The sequence below is a fragment of the Mesoplodon mirus genome (assembly GCF_964341445.2).
Source record: "Mesoplodon mirus genome assembly, chromosome: 14".
Classification (NCBI taxonomy): Eukaryota; Metazoa; Chordata; class Mammalia; order Artiodactyla; family Ziphiidae; genus Mesoplodon; species Mesoplodon mirus.
Genome location: NC_138990.1, coordinates 78439851 through 78460528, shown reverse-complemented (window position 1 = coordinate 78460528; position 20678 = coordinate 78439851). Strand labels below are relative to the sequence as shown.

General features: G+C 37.3%; 1 protein-coding gene across 1 annotated transcript in view; it reads left to right on the top strand.

Moving 5' to 3' along the window:
* PELI1 (pellino E3 ubiquitin protein ligase 1) overlaps positions 1 to 20678 on the top strand; it is a 49932-nt gene that overhangs the window by 18898 nt on the left and 10356 nt on the right. The window contains exon 2 of the mRNA XM_082642265.1: positions 18305 to 18444. Within this exon, the coding sequence (XP_082498391.1) occupies positions 18374 to 18444 (71 nt within the window). The 5' untranslated portion in view covers positions 18305 to 18373. The remainder of the gene's footprint in view (positions 1 to 18304; positions 18445 to 20678) is intronic.

The window sequence follows — 20678 nt, the reverse complement described above, 5'->3', positions numbered from 1 at the left end:
TGAGATTTCTGGTACAAAAAGCAGTTGGTTTGGGAAAGACTTCAGCTCTGTTTGTGAAAACTTGTATATCTTGTAGAACATTCAAATGATTGTTTCCCTCAGTTTCTATGGTTCAGGAAATAGCAAGTTCAAGATCAGTATTTGAATTCCAGGTGCATGCCAGCATCCAGTGATCTTGAGTTTATGGCAGATTTTTTTGTTTGTTTTTTTTAATGTGGTAATGCTTTCTTTCTCTCTTTGTTACTATAATAGCTTCATTGAGATGTAATTTATATACCATACAGTTTAACCAACGTAAAATGTATACTTCAGTGGTTTTTAGTATAGTCATGGAGTTGTGCAACCATCTTCACAATCGATTTTGGAACATTTTCATCACCTGAAAAAGAAACCCTATAGCATTTAGCCATCACCCCTTCCCAGCCACACCCCCATCCCATCCCTAGGCAACCACTAATTATACTTTCTGTCTCTGGATTTGACTACTCTGGACATTTCAAAATGGAATTGTAATATGTAATCCTTTGTGGTTGCCTTCTTTCTCTTAGCATAATGTTTTCAAAGTTCATCCATGTTGTAGCATGTATTAGTATATTATTCCTTTTTATTGCCAAATAACATTCAGTTGTATGGATGTGCCACGTTTTATTTACCCATTCATCAGTTGATGGACATTTGGGTTGTTTCCACTTTTTGGCTATTAAGAATAATCCTACTGTGAACATTCGTGCACAAGTCTTTGGACATATGTTTTCATTTCTGTTGAATGTATACCTAGGAGTGGAATTCCTGGGTCATATGATAACCTTGTGTTTAATCTCTTGAGGAATTGCCAGACTGTTTTCCAAAGTGACTGCACTTTTTACTTTCCTACCAGCAGTAATTTTGATTTTGCATTTTCCACATCGTCAACAATATTTCTTTTATGGATAATAGCCATCCTAGTGGGTGTGAAATGGTATCTCATTATGGTTTTGATTTACCTTTCCCTAATGGCTATTGATGTTGAGCCTTTTTTTTTTTTCCTGTAGTCATTGGTCATTTGTATGTCTTTGGAGAAGTCTTTTTTCAGATTCCCTTACCAAATTTTAGTTGGATTATTTATATTTTTATTATTTAATTACGAGAGTTCTTTATATATCTGTACCTGGATATAGATATATACCATTCTGTGGGTTATCTAATGCAGTGCTTTTGATATCTAGATTTCTTTGGTTTGTTTAGGGAGACTTCCAGGTTAGCAAAGCCGACAAAGTGGGAGTGTGACCAGTTAGGGGAGGCATTACCCATCTGGTGAGCAAAAAGAAACAAATCTCCATGGTATGCACATCATCAAACTTTTATTTGTCTAATTTTCAGCTTTTTCTTTATGGTATAAAGTAACAACACACAGCAAAGAATAGAGCTAAAAGTAAATACTTGGCCATCTCATGTGATAATACTATGGTACAAGGTATGAGTTACTTGTTAGCTGCCTGCTCTGTTCTTTAGTGTTTGTAGTATTGCCTCCAAAACTAATGAAACAACCTAACAGAAGTCAAAAGATCTATTAGCTGGCTCCACTACTTAGTCCTATGACTTAATCAAATACCTTACCCTCTCTGGTTATAGATTTTCCTCATCTATAAAATGAGGGAATTGAAAATTGAGTAAGCTGATAGGATATTTGTTAGGGTTCTTTCCAGCTTTAATAAGTGGTTATATGATACAGTAATACCAATGACGTTTTTCTTCTTCTTCTTCCTGCCCCTAAACAAAGAAGACATGCCTTGTTGAAAAATCTTAGGCCTCAGAAGGATGAGAGTTAGATGCATTTGGCAAGTAAAAAACTGGGCATATGTAGATATTCAGTAAACGCTTATTGTGGAATAGCCAAGGCCATCTATGTGAATTTGCCTTATGGGTTAGAGGAACATGACATAGCTGTCACCGGTGAGGTGGAACTAAAGGATGAAATAATTTATAAGCCTGCTGTGGGTGTGGCTAGAGGTAAAGGGACTAGGAGGAATGAGTCCTTGATTGCATCCTCAGAAGTATTCAGAGATCATTAGGGGAGAAGCAAGCTCTCAGAGGTCAGTTGTGTCCAAAGGTAAAATCAAAACCTAAACTACAACACATAAGAAAAATAGGACATGAGAAAAGAAACATCTGAAAAAGGCATAGAAATTGTGAAGTAAGTACACTTTGTTTTGTTTAGTTTTCTTCTGGATTGATTTTTTAAAGTTTTCAGGGTACTGAAAGTTTTTTGTTCGTCTCTGAGCCCAACTGAGATAAGTGCCAGAAGTTCAGATATTGTAGGTGAAGACAAGGAAGTTTGACCCTGTAAGCCAAGGCAGATATGGAAGAAGAGTGGGGGAAAGGTCATTGAGATTAAGGTCCATCTGCCAGAGTTTGGTAACTTTGATTCCTACCAGCCAACAAAGCTACTTAATGTTTTATTTTTGTATTTGACTGGCTTCCATGATGTTATTTAATAAGACATCATTGTAAATAAATCGCATGTGAAAAGAAAAAAAAAACAGGTAACTAGTCAATTCAAATTGGGGAAAAAAAGCTTAAAAATTTAATTCTAGCCCTTTTCCCTTATGAATATGGGTCTTTGTCCCATTTATAAATTGCTCATCATACTCACTTAGTAAATAGGGAGGTTTTGTCCTTAATGTCTTCTTAGAGCTCTTTAAGAAAAATATATTCCCTCAGGAGGTTATTTGGTATAAAGAGAGCTTGAAATATGTAAGGAATTTTTATACTCTTAATGCTCTGTTTTTAGTCATTAAGGTAAGTCATTATGATAGTATATGAGCTATTGATATATTGACTGCCTTAGGAGTTGAGCAAGAAATACACTCCCAAAACTGAGGTCAATATATTGGTCTAAAGAATGGCAGGTCCTCAGGTTTTGTTGTGGAATCAAGTTTAAGGCATAGTCAATAACAACTACATTCTGTTTAGTATAAGTATTGGACCTGTCATGTCTGGCTTCTTGAGCAGTTTCATCAGCCTAGAAGCACATGACATGGCAGGATCACCAAATAGCAAAATGTTAGAATATGCCCAGATCATTTTTACAAATAGGTTTCCTGAACTGAGCATGTATCTACATTGGACAAAAGCAGACTACCTGAGCAGACTTACTATACAGTAACCTAAGTGGGCCTGCTGCCAGCAGAATGAGCAAAAGAAACAGTATGCAGATTTACACAAGAATAGCTTCAGGGGATGTGACACAGTTATGGAATGCTGGGTAGCAACAGAAGTAGACTTGTAGCTCTAAGCTAGAAGAGGGTTCATTTTGTGACAAGATATTATTAGACCTAGGGCTACCAAAAGTATTTTTGTGTAAGAGCATACGCCCCCTAGACTCAAGCTGAACAACAGTTTAGTGGGTGAAGAGTATAGTTGGTTTGCATATGCAGCTTATTGAACAGGTATGGAGCAGAATTTGCTTTGTGACTTAATTTAGCATGCTTAAAAAAATCTTAAGTGTAATTAAGCACAAAACAAGTTCACCTTTGGCTGTGTAGAGGAATATACAAGTTACATGTATAACCCTTCACCATAAGGAAACACACTTCTTAAGAAAAGGTACAGGGGAATTGGGAGAAGCAGGCAGTAACTCCTCAAATGAAACTTATGAGTAGGATGATCTAAAAGCAGCTTAAGTCAGTAAGTCAGGTGCCTTCAGTAGCTATTTGGTGAAATTTGTACAATCCCAACTCCCTCTGGGTACTGCTATCATTTCTCCATGTTTATGAACACCCAGTGAATCTATTTTAAAGTATAAAGCTGGAAATAGACAAGCATGATCAATTAAAAATATGATTGAATGTTCACCTGTTCTTATGCCTGGGATAATGTAGTTTTTTATAACAAAACCAAGAAGATCTGCTTCATTTGATAGTTCTAAAAGGGTACTTACTCTTTCTTTACATATGAGTGGTATTGATTCTTCAGTTTTTTGTAAATGGAGTGTTTCTTTCTTAACAGATTGAGTATTATACTAAATCTGTTAAAATAGGCTATTACTCTTGTCATGAAAACGTAGTTCAGTATCTTAGTTATATTTCTCACATTTTTAGAGAGCATTTATGTGGTTAATTCAGTCAGCCTTTTAAGAAATAGAATACTCCCTTTTGAGGTACCTTATTCCATAACTTGAAATTCAGCCAGTGTTAAAAATTGTTCCGCGCTTTCCTCTTACTTCCGTTTCTTCCCTTTTGGGACACAGACTTCCTTAGGGAGGAGGGAGGAGAAGTGAATTCCCAATTCAGCCAATAGAATCTAGAATTATATAGTGTTTACCTATTTTGCATAACACAGGCCCACCCACATATATTATGAAGGTGCTTAAATGAAAACACTGAGCACACTGCTATTCTGTGTGTGATTCCAAGTGTAATTGGAAGATGCTTTAGTACTATCTGGATTTTATCCTCTGGTGAGAAGGTTGTTTATCCAATTTGTGATAATAGTGATGGAATAAAGAGGTAGGTGTTCTGTGGCTTAATTTTAAGTGTCACATTGTCAGTGCTTCGGGTTAAAGGTAGGGTTGTAAAAGGAATGATTTGAATTATCAGATGGTTTACATTTAATTCTTTCACATTTTTTTCACATTCAGTTTTAGAAGTATGTTATGTATAAATTATATTTCCTTCCCTCTTAGGAAAAGGGTTGAATAAATCTCAGGCTCCAAGGATTTTGTGTTTTTAGGGAGGTTTAGACTATTAATCTTAACCTCTTATTAGTCTTTAAGAAAGCGTAAGGCAAATAACTACAGGGGTTTATTGCCTTTTGACTGTTGGTCAGCAGAAAACTGAAAACTCTTCATTTGCAGTATTTTCCCAATCCAAGCTACAGTATTTAGTTTTTAACATGCTTTGGAACTCAGTGTTGTCCATTGTTTTCTTTTGAATTATTAAATTTGAGAATTACGTTGCTCTCTGAAGGAAATCGTTTGGTAGCCAGAATGATGGTGCTGTCATTGTACTTTGGTTAGCTGTTGACAGCTTATTCAGAATCTAGTTTTTTGACCATAAATCTCCTGAGGTCCTCTCAAAGAGATCTAGGTCTTTGAGATAACTACAGTTTACTATTTAAACATTTTTATAAGGTAGGGATAATTTATAAAGAATTTTTGGAAATATTGAGAGTCTTGCTTTATAAGAATTTTAGGTAATGTCTCTACCTGAATGTTTTGTTGTTCTTCTCTGATGTGGTAGGAAGAGATTTAATAATTTTAGATCTGATGATTGTGGGGGAGTGGCGAGTAAGGCTCTTTCTGCTAAAAGATGAACAGTTATAAGTTACCAGCAGTGTTCTTTTCTGAAGCATTTTATTTTCATTAAAAGAAAAGGTATAACTAAGATTTTTAAAATTGAAAATTCATGAAAAACTGAATGTTTGCTAGAATACTGACATGCTGCCCAGTAATATGTGTTCATTTTTTATCAAATTTTGTAATCTATTCATGAGGGGGAAGTATTCATTCTCTTGTGTATGTATACAACAAGTCAGCGACAAGAGAAAAGTTGCAAATTAGGAGGAAAATTTGATCATAAGTTACCTAATTGGGGTATTTGTAATGTGATACTATGACAATAATCAGAGTGGAAAGAGGAAATTTGTAGAAATATCCAAGCTATATATATGTATTATTTTCCTAATAAAGAGTTAAATAGGAATCCCATACTGAGTGATTTAAAATATTCACTCTGCTAAAAAATAGATGTTCTTAGCCTCCCACACACAATGTCTCTAAATTACTGCTATAAAAATTTATGGGGAAAACATTATGATTTGGTCAAAGAAAGATCAGCTGTTGTTACTTTTGAGAACTTTTCATGAACCAAAGAAAAATTAAAACTCATAACATGAAACTTTTGTTCATTAGTGAGATTATAATAGTTGTCATCTTTTAACAATGACTTCTCTCTATGGGTAGCTGATTTTACTGTTAGAAAAAATACCGGAGATTCATTTGTAATTTGAATTTTCAACTACATTTTTCTTTTCCTACTCCTTTTTTTTTTTTTTTTTTTGCGGTATGCGGACTTCTCACTGTTGTGGCCTGTCCCGCTGCGGAGCACAGGCTCCAGATGTGCAGGCTCAGCGGCCATGGCTCACGGGCCCAGCCGCTCTGCGGCATGTGGGATCTTCCCGGACCGGGGCACGAACCCGTGTCCCCTGTATCGGCAGGCGGACCCTCAACCACTGCGCCACCAGGGAAGCCCTCCTACTCCTTTTTAATAGAGCTTATAATGGAATTGTGAAACTATAAAAGAGTTAACTTCCCTGTAAGAGCAAGAAATACATATACTAAATCTTATTTGATTTAGATGTAGTTTTTTCCACTGTTGAGAATCAGTCACTTGTATAGCATTCAACCTTGAAACTAATTGCAATGATCTTTGAGGCTTCTGATTATATTTCAGGGTCTGTTATATATTATGAGCAGTAGAAAATTAGAACTTTCTACATGGTATCAAAGTTACCTACAAAGAACAGATTATAAACATTTGTTTAGTTACTGAGAACTGAAGATGCATCTCTGAGGAAATAGTTAAACATTAAGTGATGAGGCAGCATCACCATACGGTAACAGTTATTACCAAGACCAACTCTGTATGCCTAACGAAATACGTGTAACAAGGACTTGAGTTTTTGTTTTAACATGGCATTGGAACCTTGAAAATCACTGGCTTAACTCTCACAGTTTGAATAATTTTAAGAGACTGAAAATTCTGTGACTTGGATATTTTGTGAGTGAATCAGGCAGATGACCCAACATACAAATCTCCGTGCAGCTCTGTTGTTTGCATTCAGTTCTGGTGACAAATCCTATGAGGTGTGGGAAATATTGCCCCCATTTTTTAGATGGAAGATTATGTGTTATAGGACTGGTTTGTAGGTTTGAGAATTCGTGAAGGACCGTTAATAGAGCCCTCATGACTGTCAAGGGCCAGAGTTCTCAGGGTTGGCCTTAGGCAGTCATAGCTTAGTCCTTCACAAGTCTCTCTTTTAGTTTGAAGAAAACAGTATCATAATGAAATAATTAGTGAATAATTCAGGAAAGCATTTGACTTTTTATTTCTTTAAAATAAAATTTTCAAAATTTTATTTTAAATGAAATCTGTCAAAATTACCCAGGGCTTATGCTTCCCAACTCTTCTTTCTTCCAGCTCCCCTTTCTGTCCCCTTTTATAAATTTTTAAGACCAGGATTAATGTGTGTAGGTGGCTAGAACTCAAATTCAAATACTGTTAGAGGTTTCAGTGTAGAGCATTAATTCAGAAGCTATGATATAATTCCATATACAAAGTGTTTTCTAATGTTGCCACCTAGAGCATTCAATAGTAAATTGCCCTTATGTCGTAATTTTTTAAAAAAGAAAAACCTGTGAAGCATGATTCTGCCAAATTCAGATCAGTATGCATCACTTTTGTTCAGGTATCACTCAGTCCAATGAGTGGCCACACTTGTGTAGTAACAACTTTCTTCACCAAAGAGGCTATGGATGGAGCAGTTTCACATCAGAGAAAGAACATGAGACCACACACTGTGACTTGACAGGGCCAGCATAAATGGAAATCTTGAACCTTTAGGTTTTGAGAGGGCTGAAAGGAAGCAAACTTTGAATCATGAATTCATTTTTTTTTTTTAAACTTTAATTTCCAACAGCAGTTTGTTGAGGTGAGTTTTCCAACAGGGCAGTTAGTTATGTGATAAGTACATAACTTATTTACATTTTTTTGTTTGTTTATTTTGCGGTACACGGGCCTTTGCCTGTTGTGGCCTCTCCCGTTGCGGAGCACAGGCTCCAGACGCGCAGGCTCAGCAGCCATGGCTCACGGGCCCAGCCGCTCCGTGGCATGTAGGATCCTCCCGGACCGGGGCACGAACCCGTGTCCCCTGCATCGGCAGGCGGACTCTCAACCACTGCGCCACCAGGGAAGCCCATGAATTCATGTTTTTAATTAAATTTTTTGTTTTAAAATTTTTATTAAATTTGGAGGGCTATTTTGTTTTCTATTTTTATTGTCTTTTTGTTTTTAATTTTTATTTTGAAATAATTTTAGCCTTACAGAGAAATTGGAAAAATAATGCAGTGAGTTTATGTATACCCTTTACTCAGCTTCCTCTAATGTTGACAATCTATATAACCAGAGTATATTTATCAAAACCAGGAAATTAACATTGGTACAATATTGTTCACTAAACTATAGGACATATTCAAATGCCAGTTTTCTACTAAATGTCCTTTTTCTGTTCCAGGATCCAATTCCTGATCCCATATCCCACGTAGTTGTTGCATCTCCTTAATCTCCAATCTGGGAGTTTCTTAGTCTTCCCTTGTTTTTCATGACCTTGGCACTTTGAGTGCTGATAGTTATTTTGTAGAATGTCTGTCAATTTGGGTTCGTCTCATGTGTTCTTCTGATTAGATCCAGGTTATACATTTTTGGCAACATAACCACCGAAGTGATGTGGCTTTAGTGAGTCATAATCAGGGAATACATGCTATCAAAGTGTTTTATTACAGATAATGTTAACCTTGATCAGTTAGTTAAGATGGTGTCTCCAAGGTTTCTCCCACTGTGAAGTTACTGTTTTCTCCTTTATAATTAATAAGTATCTTGGGGGAGGTACTTTGAGGCTATTGTTGTTGCCTTTTTAAAATGTGTGTAATTTGGTCAGTGTTTTTTTTTTTTTTTTTAAGAATATTTATTTATTTATTTGGTTGCACTGAGTCTTAGTTGTGGCTTGCTGGCTCCTTAGTTGTAGCACATGGGCTCCTTAGTTGTGGCATGCGAACTTTTAGTTGCAGCATGCATGTGGGATCTAGTTCCCTGACCAGGGATTGAACCCTGCCCCCTGAATTGGGAGTGCAGATTCTTATCCACTGCGCCACCAGGGAAGTCCCTGGTCAGTGTTTTAATAAAAATAAGGACTAGAGAAAACCCAGATTATTCTAGAGTAATCTAACCAAAAATAATCATTGCACAATACTTTTTGTGGAACATGGACTCCATGTTCCATTTTTAATTTTATAGGTTGGTATAGATTTAAAGTGGTTGAGAAAAATCCATTTTATTCATTTTTTTCAAATTTACATTTTATCCAAGGGACTTTTAAGCTTAGCTTTAAAATTGAATTACTAAGAAAATTTAAATAGTCAATATTATAGAAGTTTATCCCATATTAGGACTATAGCATTTATGTAAACTCTCACTCTTTAATACATTATAGTAGGAAAAGAGTTGGGGGATTTTCTTGTTTGTTGTTTAGTTTCCCAATGTAATTCTTTCTTCCCCACCCCCCATGAACTTTTCATTTAATTTTATTTATTTGGTTGCACTGGGTCTTAGTTGCAACAAGCGGGCTCCTTAGTTGCAGCTCACCGGCTCCTTAGTTGTGGCATGGGAACTCTTAGTTGCGGCATGCCTGTAGGATCTAGTTCCCTGACCAGGGATCAAACCCAGGCCCCCTGCATTTGGAGCGTGGAGTCTTAACCACTGCCCTTTTTTCTTTTTTTAACTTTTCATTTGAAAGTCAGTTGTTTCAGCAGTTCCAGAGTACTAGCTAGAGTTTGAGTTGTAACCTTGGTTTTCTTATCTATTAAACAAGGAATATAATAGTTCCTACCTCATAAGGTTGTTCTGGGATTAAATCAGTTGATACATGTAAAGTATTTAGAACAGTGCTTGGCACAGAGACAAAACCCAGGAAGTGCTGGACACTATGAAAAAAGGGTAGCATGCCAGTGTTGGCTGCTGACTTTAGAAAACTACAGAATTTCCAATGAGTATACTTTTATCAGATGTTTTATGTTCCAAGTAGCTATCTAATCCCACTGAATTTGCTGCATTTTGCAGTATTTTCTTTGAGACTTTAGTGGTTAAATCTAGGGGAATTTCTAGTCTTGCTGTCTGAGACGTATATTATCATTTTAGGAACTTTGGTAGTCTAAAAGAGTTAAATACAGGCCAAGTATGGGCAGAGACAGTAAAAATGTTTGAGTCCTTAGTTGTGTCTTTTAAAACACATTTTCTAGACGTGGGGAATTAAGTGATCATTTTGGAATGGGGTGGCAAGGTTGTATTTAAACCCCCTTCCCCAGTCAGGAATACTGCCCTGCAGTTTTCTCTTGGCTGTCACTTTTCTGGGAGTGCATGAAGGCTTCTGTCCCTAGGCTATCTGGACTCTCTTCTAATACATGTTTTTTTCTTCCTGGTGGTGCCAGGAATTTGTCTTAGTGTAATACCCTGCTTTTCCCCTTGGGTTCCTTTCTCCCCTCCTCATTTTTAAAATAAGCATGCAAAGTCCACTATTTACTGATGTTTTTATCGTTGGTCACTACCAGGAAACAGGGTTGACAAATACAGTGAGCACTGAGGAAGTGACAAAGTTTCAAATTTCAAAAAGCCCTAGTCATAATTGCATAGTTGTGACTAGTGTATGCTGGAGTATAACTTGTCTAGAGTTTATTATACTTTTTAGTCTCTCTCCTAAATGGCCCCATAATAGGGTCTCTTACTCTTATTTAGGAGTCAGCCCCACCCAACCTTGTTTGGGATGTGATTAGTGGTATCAAAAAACCTGGACTACTTAACTTCTAGGAGTGTCAGTCTTCCCATTTATCAAATGAGGATAAATGATTATACTTGATATAGTTGTGATAGAAATTAAATGAGTTAAATAATGTATGCTTAATTAATATATGGGTTTCAGCTAGCTCTGCCAAATATTACCTGTGTGGCCTTGAACCAGTCATTGGCCCTTCTGTTCCCTGTCTGGAAAATGGAGTTAATAAGACTTTCCTACCTAATTCACATGGCTATTGTGAAGGTCAAATAAAATAATCTTATGAGAAAGCACTTTGCTAATTAACATTCTGTGCAAGTACAAAATAGACCTTAATCTAAGTTTGATTCAAATTGATACGCCTTTTGATTTAAAAGCATTCCCCTATGCTTTCCAAAGCCTACTTCTAGTTTCTCTAGGTATGGGTCCCCTAGGTCAAGAAGATATTTCCTTATCTGGCGTCCACAGATTAGCCTTTCTCTAAATGTCAGGCTACCCAGCACTGGCCTTATAGCCACTTCTTTGGCCACCCCAACTCCAGTCCCTTCAACCACTTGAGAGAGGTTGCTGCAATACTAAAATATTTTAAATGCACAGAAATATTAATAATTAATCACCATCAAGGTAAGATGATAGTTCTCCCATTCTCACTCCCAGCCACTCTTTTCAAGTCTAATAAAATACTGAAACTGCAGCTTCAAAGCCATTGCCTTCACTATCACAAGGCTTAGTAATAACCTTTTAAGACATCAGTATGATTATGGTAGTAAGCACATGTTTATTAAATACCTTGATATGTACCAAGCATTATACCAAAAGTATGGGAAATTCCCCTCTGAAAAAAAAATTATTATCCCGTTTGTTCTCAGTGGCTCTGAGGGTGAAGAAGAATGGAGAGGAAGTTAGGGGATGGAGTGTGGGAAGGTGAGACATTTTTGATCATTACAACCAGGGGTGCTGTTGAACTTCTTAAAATGCACAGGCCAGCCCCCTGCCCCCATGTCAAAATTTTGTCAGTAGTGCCAAGGCTGAGAAACCCTAGTTTAGAGGAACAAATACTATCTGTGGGAAAGATGTTCATTGCTTTCCCATCAGGATGAAAATACGTTATCCCTGTAGCTGATGGAACATCAACATGTCATTTGGCCACCTTAAAAGGGGAGGCTGGGAGTTTGTCCAGGGGATGCCCTGTATCCTGAGAAGGGGAACATGGCCTTCACTTCCTTCAGTGCTATACTCAGAAGCCAGAAGACACCGACAGAAAGTAAAGTAGTAACCTCATACTCCTACAGCTGACACCATTATTTCTCCTATCCCTCCTCTCCTTTCATGGAAAAATCCTGCTTATTAATCCTGCTGGTTGCAAAAGAAGGAAGAAGGTGATTAATTTTTCATTCTTATCAAGCAGCTGCTATAAGTTTACCTCCCTCCAATCATCAGCTAAATTGGTCTCATAAAATGGCTCTACCACAAATATAAGAAAACAGTTCCTTCTGTTTGAGTCATCCTTTTGAAATCAACCACAGGAGAACTCTAGTGTAGATGGAAATCTGTTTCATCAGAGATAATATATGCAATCCACATTATATTTTTCACCATAAAGAAGCTTTATAACATTTTCATGTTTTAAAACATTTTCCTTTTTTTCCCAGCACCCCTTACGCCTGCTCACTTGCCCGCCAAAATAGGAGTGTTCAAAAGATTATGTAAACATCTTCCTAAGATCTGTTTTGTCCCTTGCTTAGTGTTTGTTTTGCTTCTTTCTATTTTTCAGGACAGGAATCTTGTACTTGGGTTTAGTATGTAGTAAGCAAGCAAAAAGGCTGTGTGCAATGTTAAAAAAAAAAGAAAAGTGTTATGTTGAGGGAGCAATTTGGACAAAGATTGGTTTCCCAGATTTCCTTCTTAAGGTAAAACTGACAATTACATATTGTGCAGAGTCTTTCCTTGCAAAGACTTGATAAGAAAACAATTGTATTTCACTGGCCTTTAAAGAACAAATGATTAGAATGTTGTATCAGTCAAATTAATGAGACTATTTCTAAGAAATATATTTTTATGGCTAATTATTCATGTTTTCCTTGCCCACACAAAAAACAACACTATTCCAGAATATATTTATTTTAAAAATTTAACTTGGGAAGGTCCCTGCTGATGAGAACAGCATGCTTAGTTTTCAAGGATCAAGCAAAGCTTCCAAGTAATAGATATTATAGAAAACAGCCTTATTAATATCTTAGCAAGGTTTTCTTTATCATGTTTTTCAAGTCTCATGTAGAATTAATGGTGCTATTTCATATTCTTTGTGCTAGATCACCTTGGGGTAGGACTGAATATATGGGGTCAGACCAACTAACTTAATTGAATACCAACAGGTGGGGCCTGTGATTGAGGCATTAGAATATAAATACTTTATGTACATACCCATTTCATGTTCTCAGGAGCATGACTTAAGGAATTGATTTTGAATAATTCTGTATATTATTCAGATTTCAGAACACAGAGATTATATAAAGAGAGTGAATCCAAGAGCACTATCTAACTGCTGGGCTTTAGGATTATACATAACCAGTACTACTAAAGTATTTTATTACAGATTTTAGATTATTAGATACAGAAATAGAAGCCAAGTTTGTGTTCCTGTGATTGAAATTTTGATATCACTGATAAAATATACCAAATCAGACCTTCTAAGGGACCTAACCCAGAGTAAGAATAATTGGGAATATGTTATTTTTCTTGGCTCATTTGGCCAGCGGTTCTAGAAAGTATAGAATGGTGCATATACACCAGCCCTACTCTACTAATTCCTTGTCAAAGCTAAAATCTGTTCCTTTTGCTATAGAGGCAATAGGACTAAATCTATAGTGCCATGTGCACATTACTTGTAAATTCTTATGTTAGGACCAGATGGTCTCATATATTTCCACCTCCAAAATTATCTTCATTTTACTTTAGTCCCTTCATCTTTAGAGTTGAGGAAACAGATTGCTTTGTTCAAAGAGAGAGCTAGAACTGGAACATAGGCTAATATTTGCTAGCCATGCTTTAAACTAATATCAGCCAAATATGGACATTCATGTATCATTTTCAGATTTTTGCCATATATGTGTACTTACTAATCCTATTAATACTATTGAAATTGACTTCTTTAAATAAGTTCTTTTTAAGGAAATTTCATTTGCTACTATAAATGAAAACCCCCCACTTCCTAAAAATAGAAAGTAACTCTAAAAAAGAATCTGAATCAAGACAAAGCAGTGTTATTAAAACTTAAGTTAAATTTTCAATTTAATTAATTCTTGCTGTTCTTGGTCAGAAGTGTGTCAAAGCAGTGTTTTCATGTTTGACGGCAGTACCTTAATTGTCTAAGAAGACCACATTTAAAACCTCTAGTTAAGCTTCTGCTTAGCTTTTTAAAATGGAATGCTTCTTTAGGGGAGAAAAGATATGGATACATGTTCATATATTAAAATATGATACAGTGTGTAGATTAGATGGTCTTGTTGTATGGAACTAAATTGTTCTTTAATTAATTTTTCTTAAAACTTACATTTTTACATTGAAGGATTTAGTTAGCTTCACATCAGTTTCTTTTTCTAAATGGGGTATTTGATCAGTATAGTTTATTTTACTTGTGAACATTTCTGCACAAACCTAATGTCTCATAATTATGGTGTTATACCTATATATCGATTTCTATAAACTTCGAACAATTTAATATATTAAAATCTGGTCATCAAAAGCAGATTTCATCCGGGGAGATGAGAAGATTTTATAGCATATTTGAAGGAAATGTTTTTCTTAAAATAGTTCTTTATGAATGTTTCATTTCTTTAATTTAGTAAGCAATTTTAAAATTTACCAACAAAAAAGTTAGTGTGTTTGTCTGGATTGCTGGTCTAAATGTGTATGTCAGTTACAAGGGAATAAAAGGGCATCAGAAAAGCTAAGCCTTGTTTTTTTACTTGTTCTTATTCATTGGGCTACAAATATTCTGTGTTGCCTCTCTCCAGAAGTGTTGCTGTACAAGCATATTTTACTGTAATGTAGAAAAAGGCAAGAAGGCATTTTTCATTTATGAGTTGCCTATGAAACCAATTAGTGGAAGGATAAAACCAAGAGACTCTCATGGGTTAGCTAGAAAAGTTTTCTTGTGAAACCTTCATAACAGGGCTATCAGGAAGACCAGCAAGAGAATAGATATAGGAAGTACCTGGTCCCATTAAACTTCTGATAAAATAGACATCATAGTATTGTGGGGATTATTTATTGTAGTGATTTTTCTGGCTTATCAGAAGTGCTAGTCTTTTGTTTTTCATACATGTGTCAAATTTATATATATATATATATATATATATATTTTTTTTTTTTTTTTGCGGTACGCGGGCCTCTCACTGTTGTGGCCTCTCCCATTGCGGAGCACAGCCTCTGGACGCGCAGTCTCAGCGGCCATGGCTCACGGGCCCAGCTGCTCCGCGGCATGTGGGATCTTCCCGGACCGGGGCACGAACCCGTGTCCCCTGCATCGGCAGGCGGACTCTCAACCACTGCGCCACCAGGGAAGCCCTCAAATTTATATTTTTAATTAAACTTTTTATTTTGAGGTAATTGTAGATTCACATGCAGTTGTAAGAAATAATACAGAGAGAGAGAGAGATCCTTTGTACCCTTTACACAGTTCCCCCCAGTGGTAATAGTTGCAAAACTATATAGTACAATATCACAGCCAGAATATTGACATTGATAAGGATACAGAACATTTCCATCACCACTGTGGTTCTTTCCTGTTGCCTTTTTGTAGCCACGCCCACTTCCCTCCTACTCCCACCCCGTCCTTAACCTGTGGCAACCACTTACCTGTTTTCTGTTTCCATAATTTTGTCATTTCAAGAATGTTCTATAAATGGAATCATACATAACCTTTTGAGCTTAGATTTTTATACTCAGCATAATTCTCTAGAGAGTTGTCCATGTTGTTTCATGTACCAATAGTTTGTTCCTTTTTCTTGCTGAGTACTATTCCATAGTATGGGTGTACCACAGTTTAATCATCCACTCAGTAAAGAACATCTGGGTTGATTCCAATTTTTGGCTGTTGCAAACAAAGCTGCTATAAACATTTATGTACAAGTTTTGTGTGAACATAAGTCTTGATTTCTTTGCGAGAAATGCCCAGGAGTACAATATATGTATTACCTTAAATAATTGCCTTAAATATTTCCTTTACATACATTTGGAACTACATAGGACAGTGTTAAAATTTTTGCTTTGACCTTCAGACCTAATGCAGAAAATTCAAGAAAAGGAAAGCTTATTTACCCATATTTTTACTACCATGTTCTTTCTTCTTTTCTGATGTTCCAAGTTTTTTTTCTTATTTAGCTTCTGTCTAGAGAATTCCCTCTAGCCATTCTATTAGAGTAGATCTGCTGGTGACAGATTCTCTTAATTTCCCCTCATCTGAGAATGTCTTTGATTTCCCCTCCATTTTTGTTGGGTGTAGGAATCTGGTTGACAGTTATTTCCCTTCAGCACTTGAAAAGGGCCACTTTTTTCTGGCTTCTATAGTTTCTGGTGAAAAATTAATTGTCATTCTAATTGTTTTTCCCCCATAGGTAAGGTGTAGTTTTTCTCTGACTGCTTTTAAGAAAATTTCTTTGCCTTTAGTTTTCAAAAGTTTAATTATGATGTGTCTTGGCATAGATTTCTTTAGTTCTATCCTGTGTGGGGTTTGTTCAGCTTCCTGAATCTGTGGTTTTGTTTCTCTTTTCAGATTTGGTGAGTTTCAGTCATTACTTCTTTTTATTTCTTTTTTTTCTTTTTTTTTTTTTGCGGTACGTGGGCTTCTCACTGCTGTGGCCTCTCCCGTTGCAGAGCACAGGCTCCAGATGCGCAGGCTCAGCGGCCATGGCTCACGGGGCCAGCTGCTCCGCGGCATGTGGGATCTTCCCAGACCAGGGCACAAACCCGTGTCCCCTGCATCGGCAGGCGGACTCTCAACCACTGCGCCACCAGGGAAGCCCAGTCATTATTTCTTTGAGTACTTTTTCAGCTCCACTCTTTCTCCTTTCATTCTGGACTCTGGTGATAAAAATATTAGATCTTTAGCTGTAGCCCCACAGGTCCATGAGGCTCTGTTTTTTTGTTGTTTTTTGTTTTCCAGTCTATTTTTCTCTCTGTTGTTCACACTGGGTACTTTCTGTCTTCCAGTTCACTGATCCTTTACTACATTCCTTCCATTCTGGGTTGAGCCCATCCAGTGAGCTTTATATATCTTCTGTTTCTTTGCAGAGACTTTCTGTTTTTTTGTTTGTTTGTTTGTCTGTCCCAAACTTGTTTGTAATTGATTACTGAAGCATTTTTATCATGACTGATTTAAAGTCTTTGTTAGATAATTCTCACATCTGTGTCATCTAAGTTTTGGCATCTGTTGATTATCTTTTTGCATTGTTTTAATTCTGTCTAGTTCTTGATATAAGTGGGGTTTGTTTGAAACCTGGACTTTTTTTTTTTTTTTTTTTTTTTTTTGGTTACGCGGGCCTCTCACTGTTGTGGCCTTTCCCGTTGCGGAGCACAGGCTCCGGACACGCAGGCTCAGCGGCCATGGTTCACGGGCCCAGCCACTCCGCGGCATGTGGGATCTTTCTGGACCGGGGCACGAACCCGGGTCCCCTGCATCGGCAGGCAGACTCTCAACCACTGCGCCACCAGGGAAGCCCAAACCTGGACATTTTTGTATTAAGTTCTGACACTGGATATTATCCAGACCTTCTGTTTTCACTGGCTTTTCCTCACATTGCTCTGTCAGGGGAAGAGGGGGAGCCTCTTTGTTACTGCCAGGTGGACATGGAAGTCCAGGTTCCCTCCTCAGCCTCCATTGACACCTGAGGGAAGGAGATCCTGCTGAGTCCAGGATGGAAGTCCAGGCTCCCTGTGGTCTCCACTGACAGCACTAGGGCATGCGGGGTGGGGGGGTGCATGTTACTAGCCAACAGGCTGGAAGTGCTGGCTTTCTACTTGGCCTGCTCTGACACTACCTGTGGCAGGGACAGGGCCAGGGGAGGTCAGGCCACCTCATTATGGCCTCATGAGGTAAAAGTCTGGGCTCCCCACTCAGGCCTTGCCGGTGAAGGTGGTGGTAGAGTCACAGTGTTTTCTGTGGTGTTGGCTGCAGTAGAGCAGTTATTGTCAAAAGTTTTCTGTCTTGCTAAGGCTGCCGTTTTCTTGTTCCTTTGATTAGAGAGGCCAGGCATTTGTCAGGTGTTTGTTCGTTTGTTTTTCTGTCTGCCAGTTTGGCATTTCCAGGTTGCCAGATTCTTCAGCTCCAAGTCTGGGATTATATTAGGCAAAAAGAAAACCCAAAGAACTCGCCACTGAGTCGTTCCTTGGACCCGGAGGCCCCTAACTATTCTGCCTTCTCTCTACTTTTCGGAGTCTTCTTATGTATTATATATAATGTCCAGGGTTTTTAGTTATAATTAACAGAAATAGTAGGGAAAATAATGTCTACTTCATCTTCCTGGAACCAGAAGTTGCTAAATTTACATTTTTAATGTATTTAAACAGTTATATCAAATATATAACCATTATTGAGGAAAATGTCACATACTTTATATATTATGTGCATAATATTGTGCTCACAAAGACTGCTAGAAAAGAACATCTTTATTTAAACTGAAATTCATTGTTCAAATTATTAATGAAAACTTTTCCCCTCTAGGAAATAATGCAAAAGGTGTCCCAAGGCTCCTGACCAGTGAACAGAGATTTGAGAAAAACAGCCAAGCTCATGTTTTCTCCTGATCAAGAAAATCATCCATCCAAAGCACCAGTAAAATACGGTGAACTCATTGTCTTAGGGTAAGGTTTCCCCATCTGATGAGCGTATAATTGAATGATATATGGTAACTTGAACATCTAGGTTAAAAGTACCTTTTTTAGAATTTATATCCTCCCTATTTCCAAAGAGTATTTAAAGCTACAGAATAATATTACCAAATCAAGAAACTCCTTTAATTCTCATTTTAATATCATCTTTTATAAGTGCTCAAATGCTACATAAACTCTGCCTCACCCTCACCCCTAGAAAGGACAAACCTTAAAGATGAAGTAAAAGAGCTATTTGTCTAAAGTCACATGGCCAGTCCATTTGTCTTTCCTGTCCCTTCTTTGAGAAAACTTGCCTCAGCTGACTTTACCAAAAATCCCCTCTCTGCTTAGGTGATTTCATGTAGGTTAGTATTTATTTATTCCTTTCCCCTCTAAGGCAGTGGCTGCTTTGTGCTTATGGTCCTGTACTTGAAGAAAAGAGTTTTATAGACATGACGATATGATGATTCTGCAGCCAGGACCTTGCTACTTGTTTACTTCAAAAGTAATCTCATCCATTCAACTCACACCGATACAATCTGTGATTGAGGAATAGATGATTCCATTATTTCAGTTTATTCAATCTAAACTTGCCACAGCTGTCAAAATGGAGACACAGTGTTACTCTGTTTACTGGAGATCTCAGAAACTAGAAATTGTGAAATTTACTTTCCCCCTACTGTTTCTCTCCTGCCTAAAAAGCAGCTCTAGACATTACAACATGTTTTAGAATCAGGTTGGTGCAAATTCTTCTTTAAGTGAGAATGTGTCCATTGTTTTTAGATAAGAAAGTAAGAAAAACTGGAGAGATAATATGGCATTACTGAGCTTGACTGGAAGCCAGGAATCCTGGATTCCAGTGCTTAGTCCAGCACTGCTAGCTGTATGGCCTTAGGCAAGTCAGTTAATCATTCTGGGCCTTAGTTTCCTCTTCTGTAAAATGACAGTTAGACAAGATCATCTAAGGCCCTTTGAGATTAAAAAAAAAAAAAAAAAAAAACCAGTTTTTTTTCCCAAAAACAATTTAAAAGATTATAAACAATATAGTGACTACAATATTACAATTTCAGATCACATAGATTTTGATGTATTAATGACAAACAGCTTTTAACCACCAAAAACTATTCAAAGTTAAATTCTTCAGGAAATTTGAGTCATTTGAAGACTTAGAATTTAAAATTTAGTATATGGTTTAAACTGGCTCTTTTAGCCCAGCAGTTTCTCAGTTAATCTTATCAGTAGTAGTTGTCTCTGTACCTGGCACTTGGTATCTTAAAATGCAAATAATGCTTCTTCTCAACCCTCTAGAAGGAGACATCAAGCTGCATAAGGTTGTCAGTTTCATGCTGTTGCTCTTTAAAAAAGAGCTCTGAGCTGCAGGAACACAGTGTGGGAATAGAAAGCATATGTCCAGGAAAGGAATAAGGCAAGCTCTGGGTGGACAGTAGTGAGGGGCAGTGAAGAGCCCACAGTGGGTGGGCTGGGGCCAGCACAGCCTAGAATAGCAGACTTCATGCATTAGCTGCCGGCACCACTCTGAACTTCCAGCAGGGGTTTTCTCCAGTAGAGTCAGAGTGTGTGACATTTTATAAAGCTTCAGTGTAATTCTGTATCTGACAGTCTTTGAGTAAACTCCCTTCCCTTCCTTGTCAGACACTAATGTAGGCCATTTTACAAGTACATTCTCCTCCACCCTCAAAACTGTCCCCATTCCTTGCCTCATTTTCCCCCAGATTAACCAACTGTAAATAAGAAACCATCAGACCAAAGATTTTTGTCGGGCGGTGAGGGGTTAGTACATGAGGAGAGATTATTATTAAGCTACGGTTCATGCCGCAACGGTGCAGTAAAGAATGAAAAAAGAATGACAAACACCTGGATTCCAATTCTAGCTTTGCCAGTGTCACTTGTGTGACCTTCAGGAAATAACTTAATTCCTCTGAGCATCTGAGGAACTTAATTCCTCTGAGGGATAACTTAATTCCTAACCTGTAACAGTGGCTAGTGGTGCCAGTCTCGCAGTTTTTATGAGAATGGATTAAGGGAGGTGATGTGCGGAATAGAACCCACTAGTGCCTAGTACATAGTAAACACCCAAATGTTTTGAACTTTTTTCCTATTAGTTCAGTCCTTGCTTAGCTTTAGGGCATATATATGCTATCATGGAGAAATGGTCATAAGGTCTGAACAACAAAAGTATGTTTAACTGCCACTTAGTTACACTC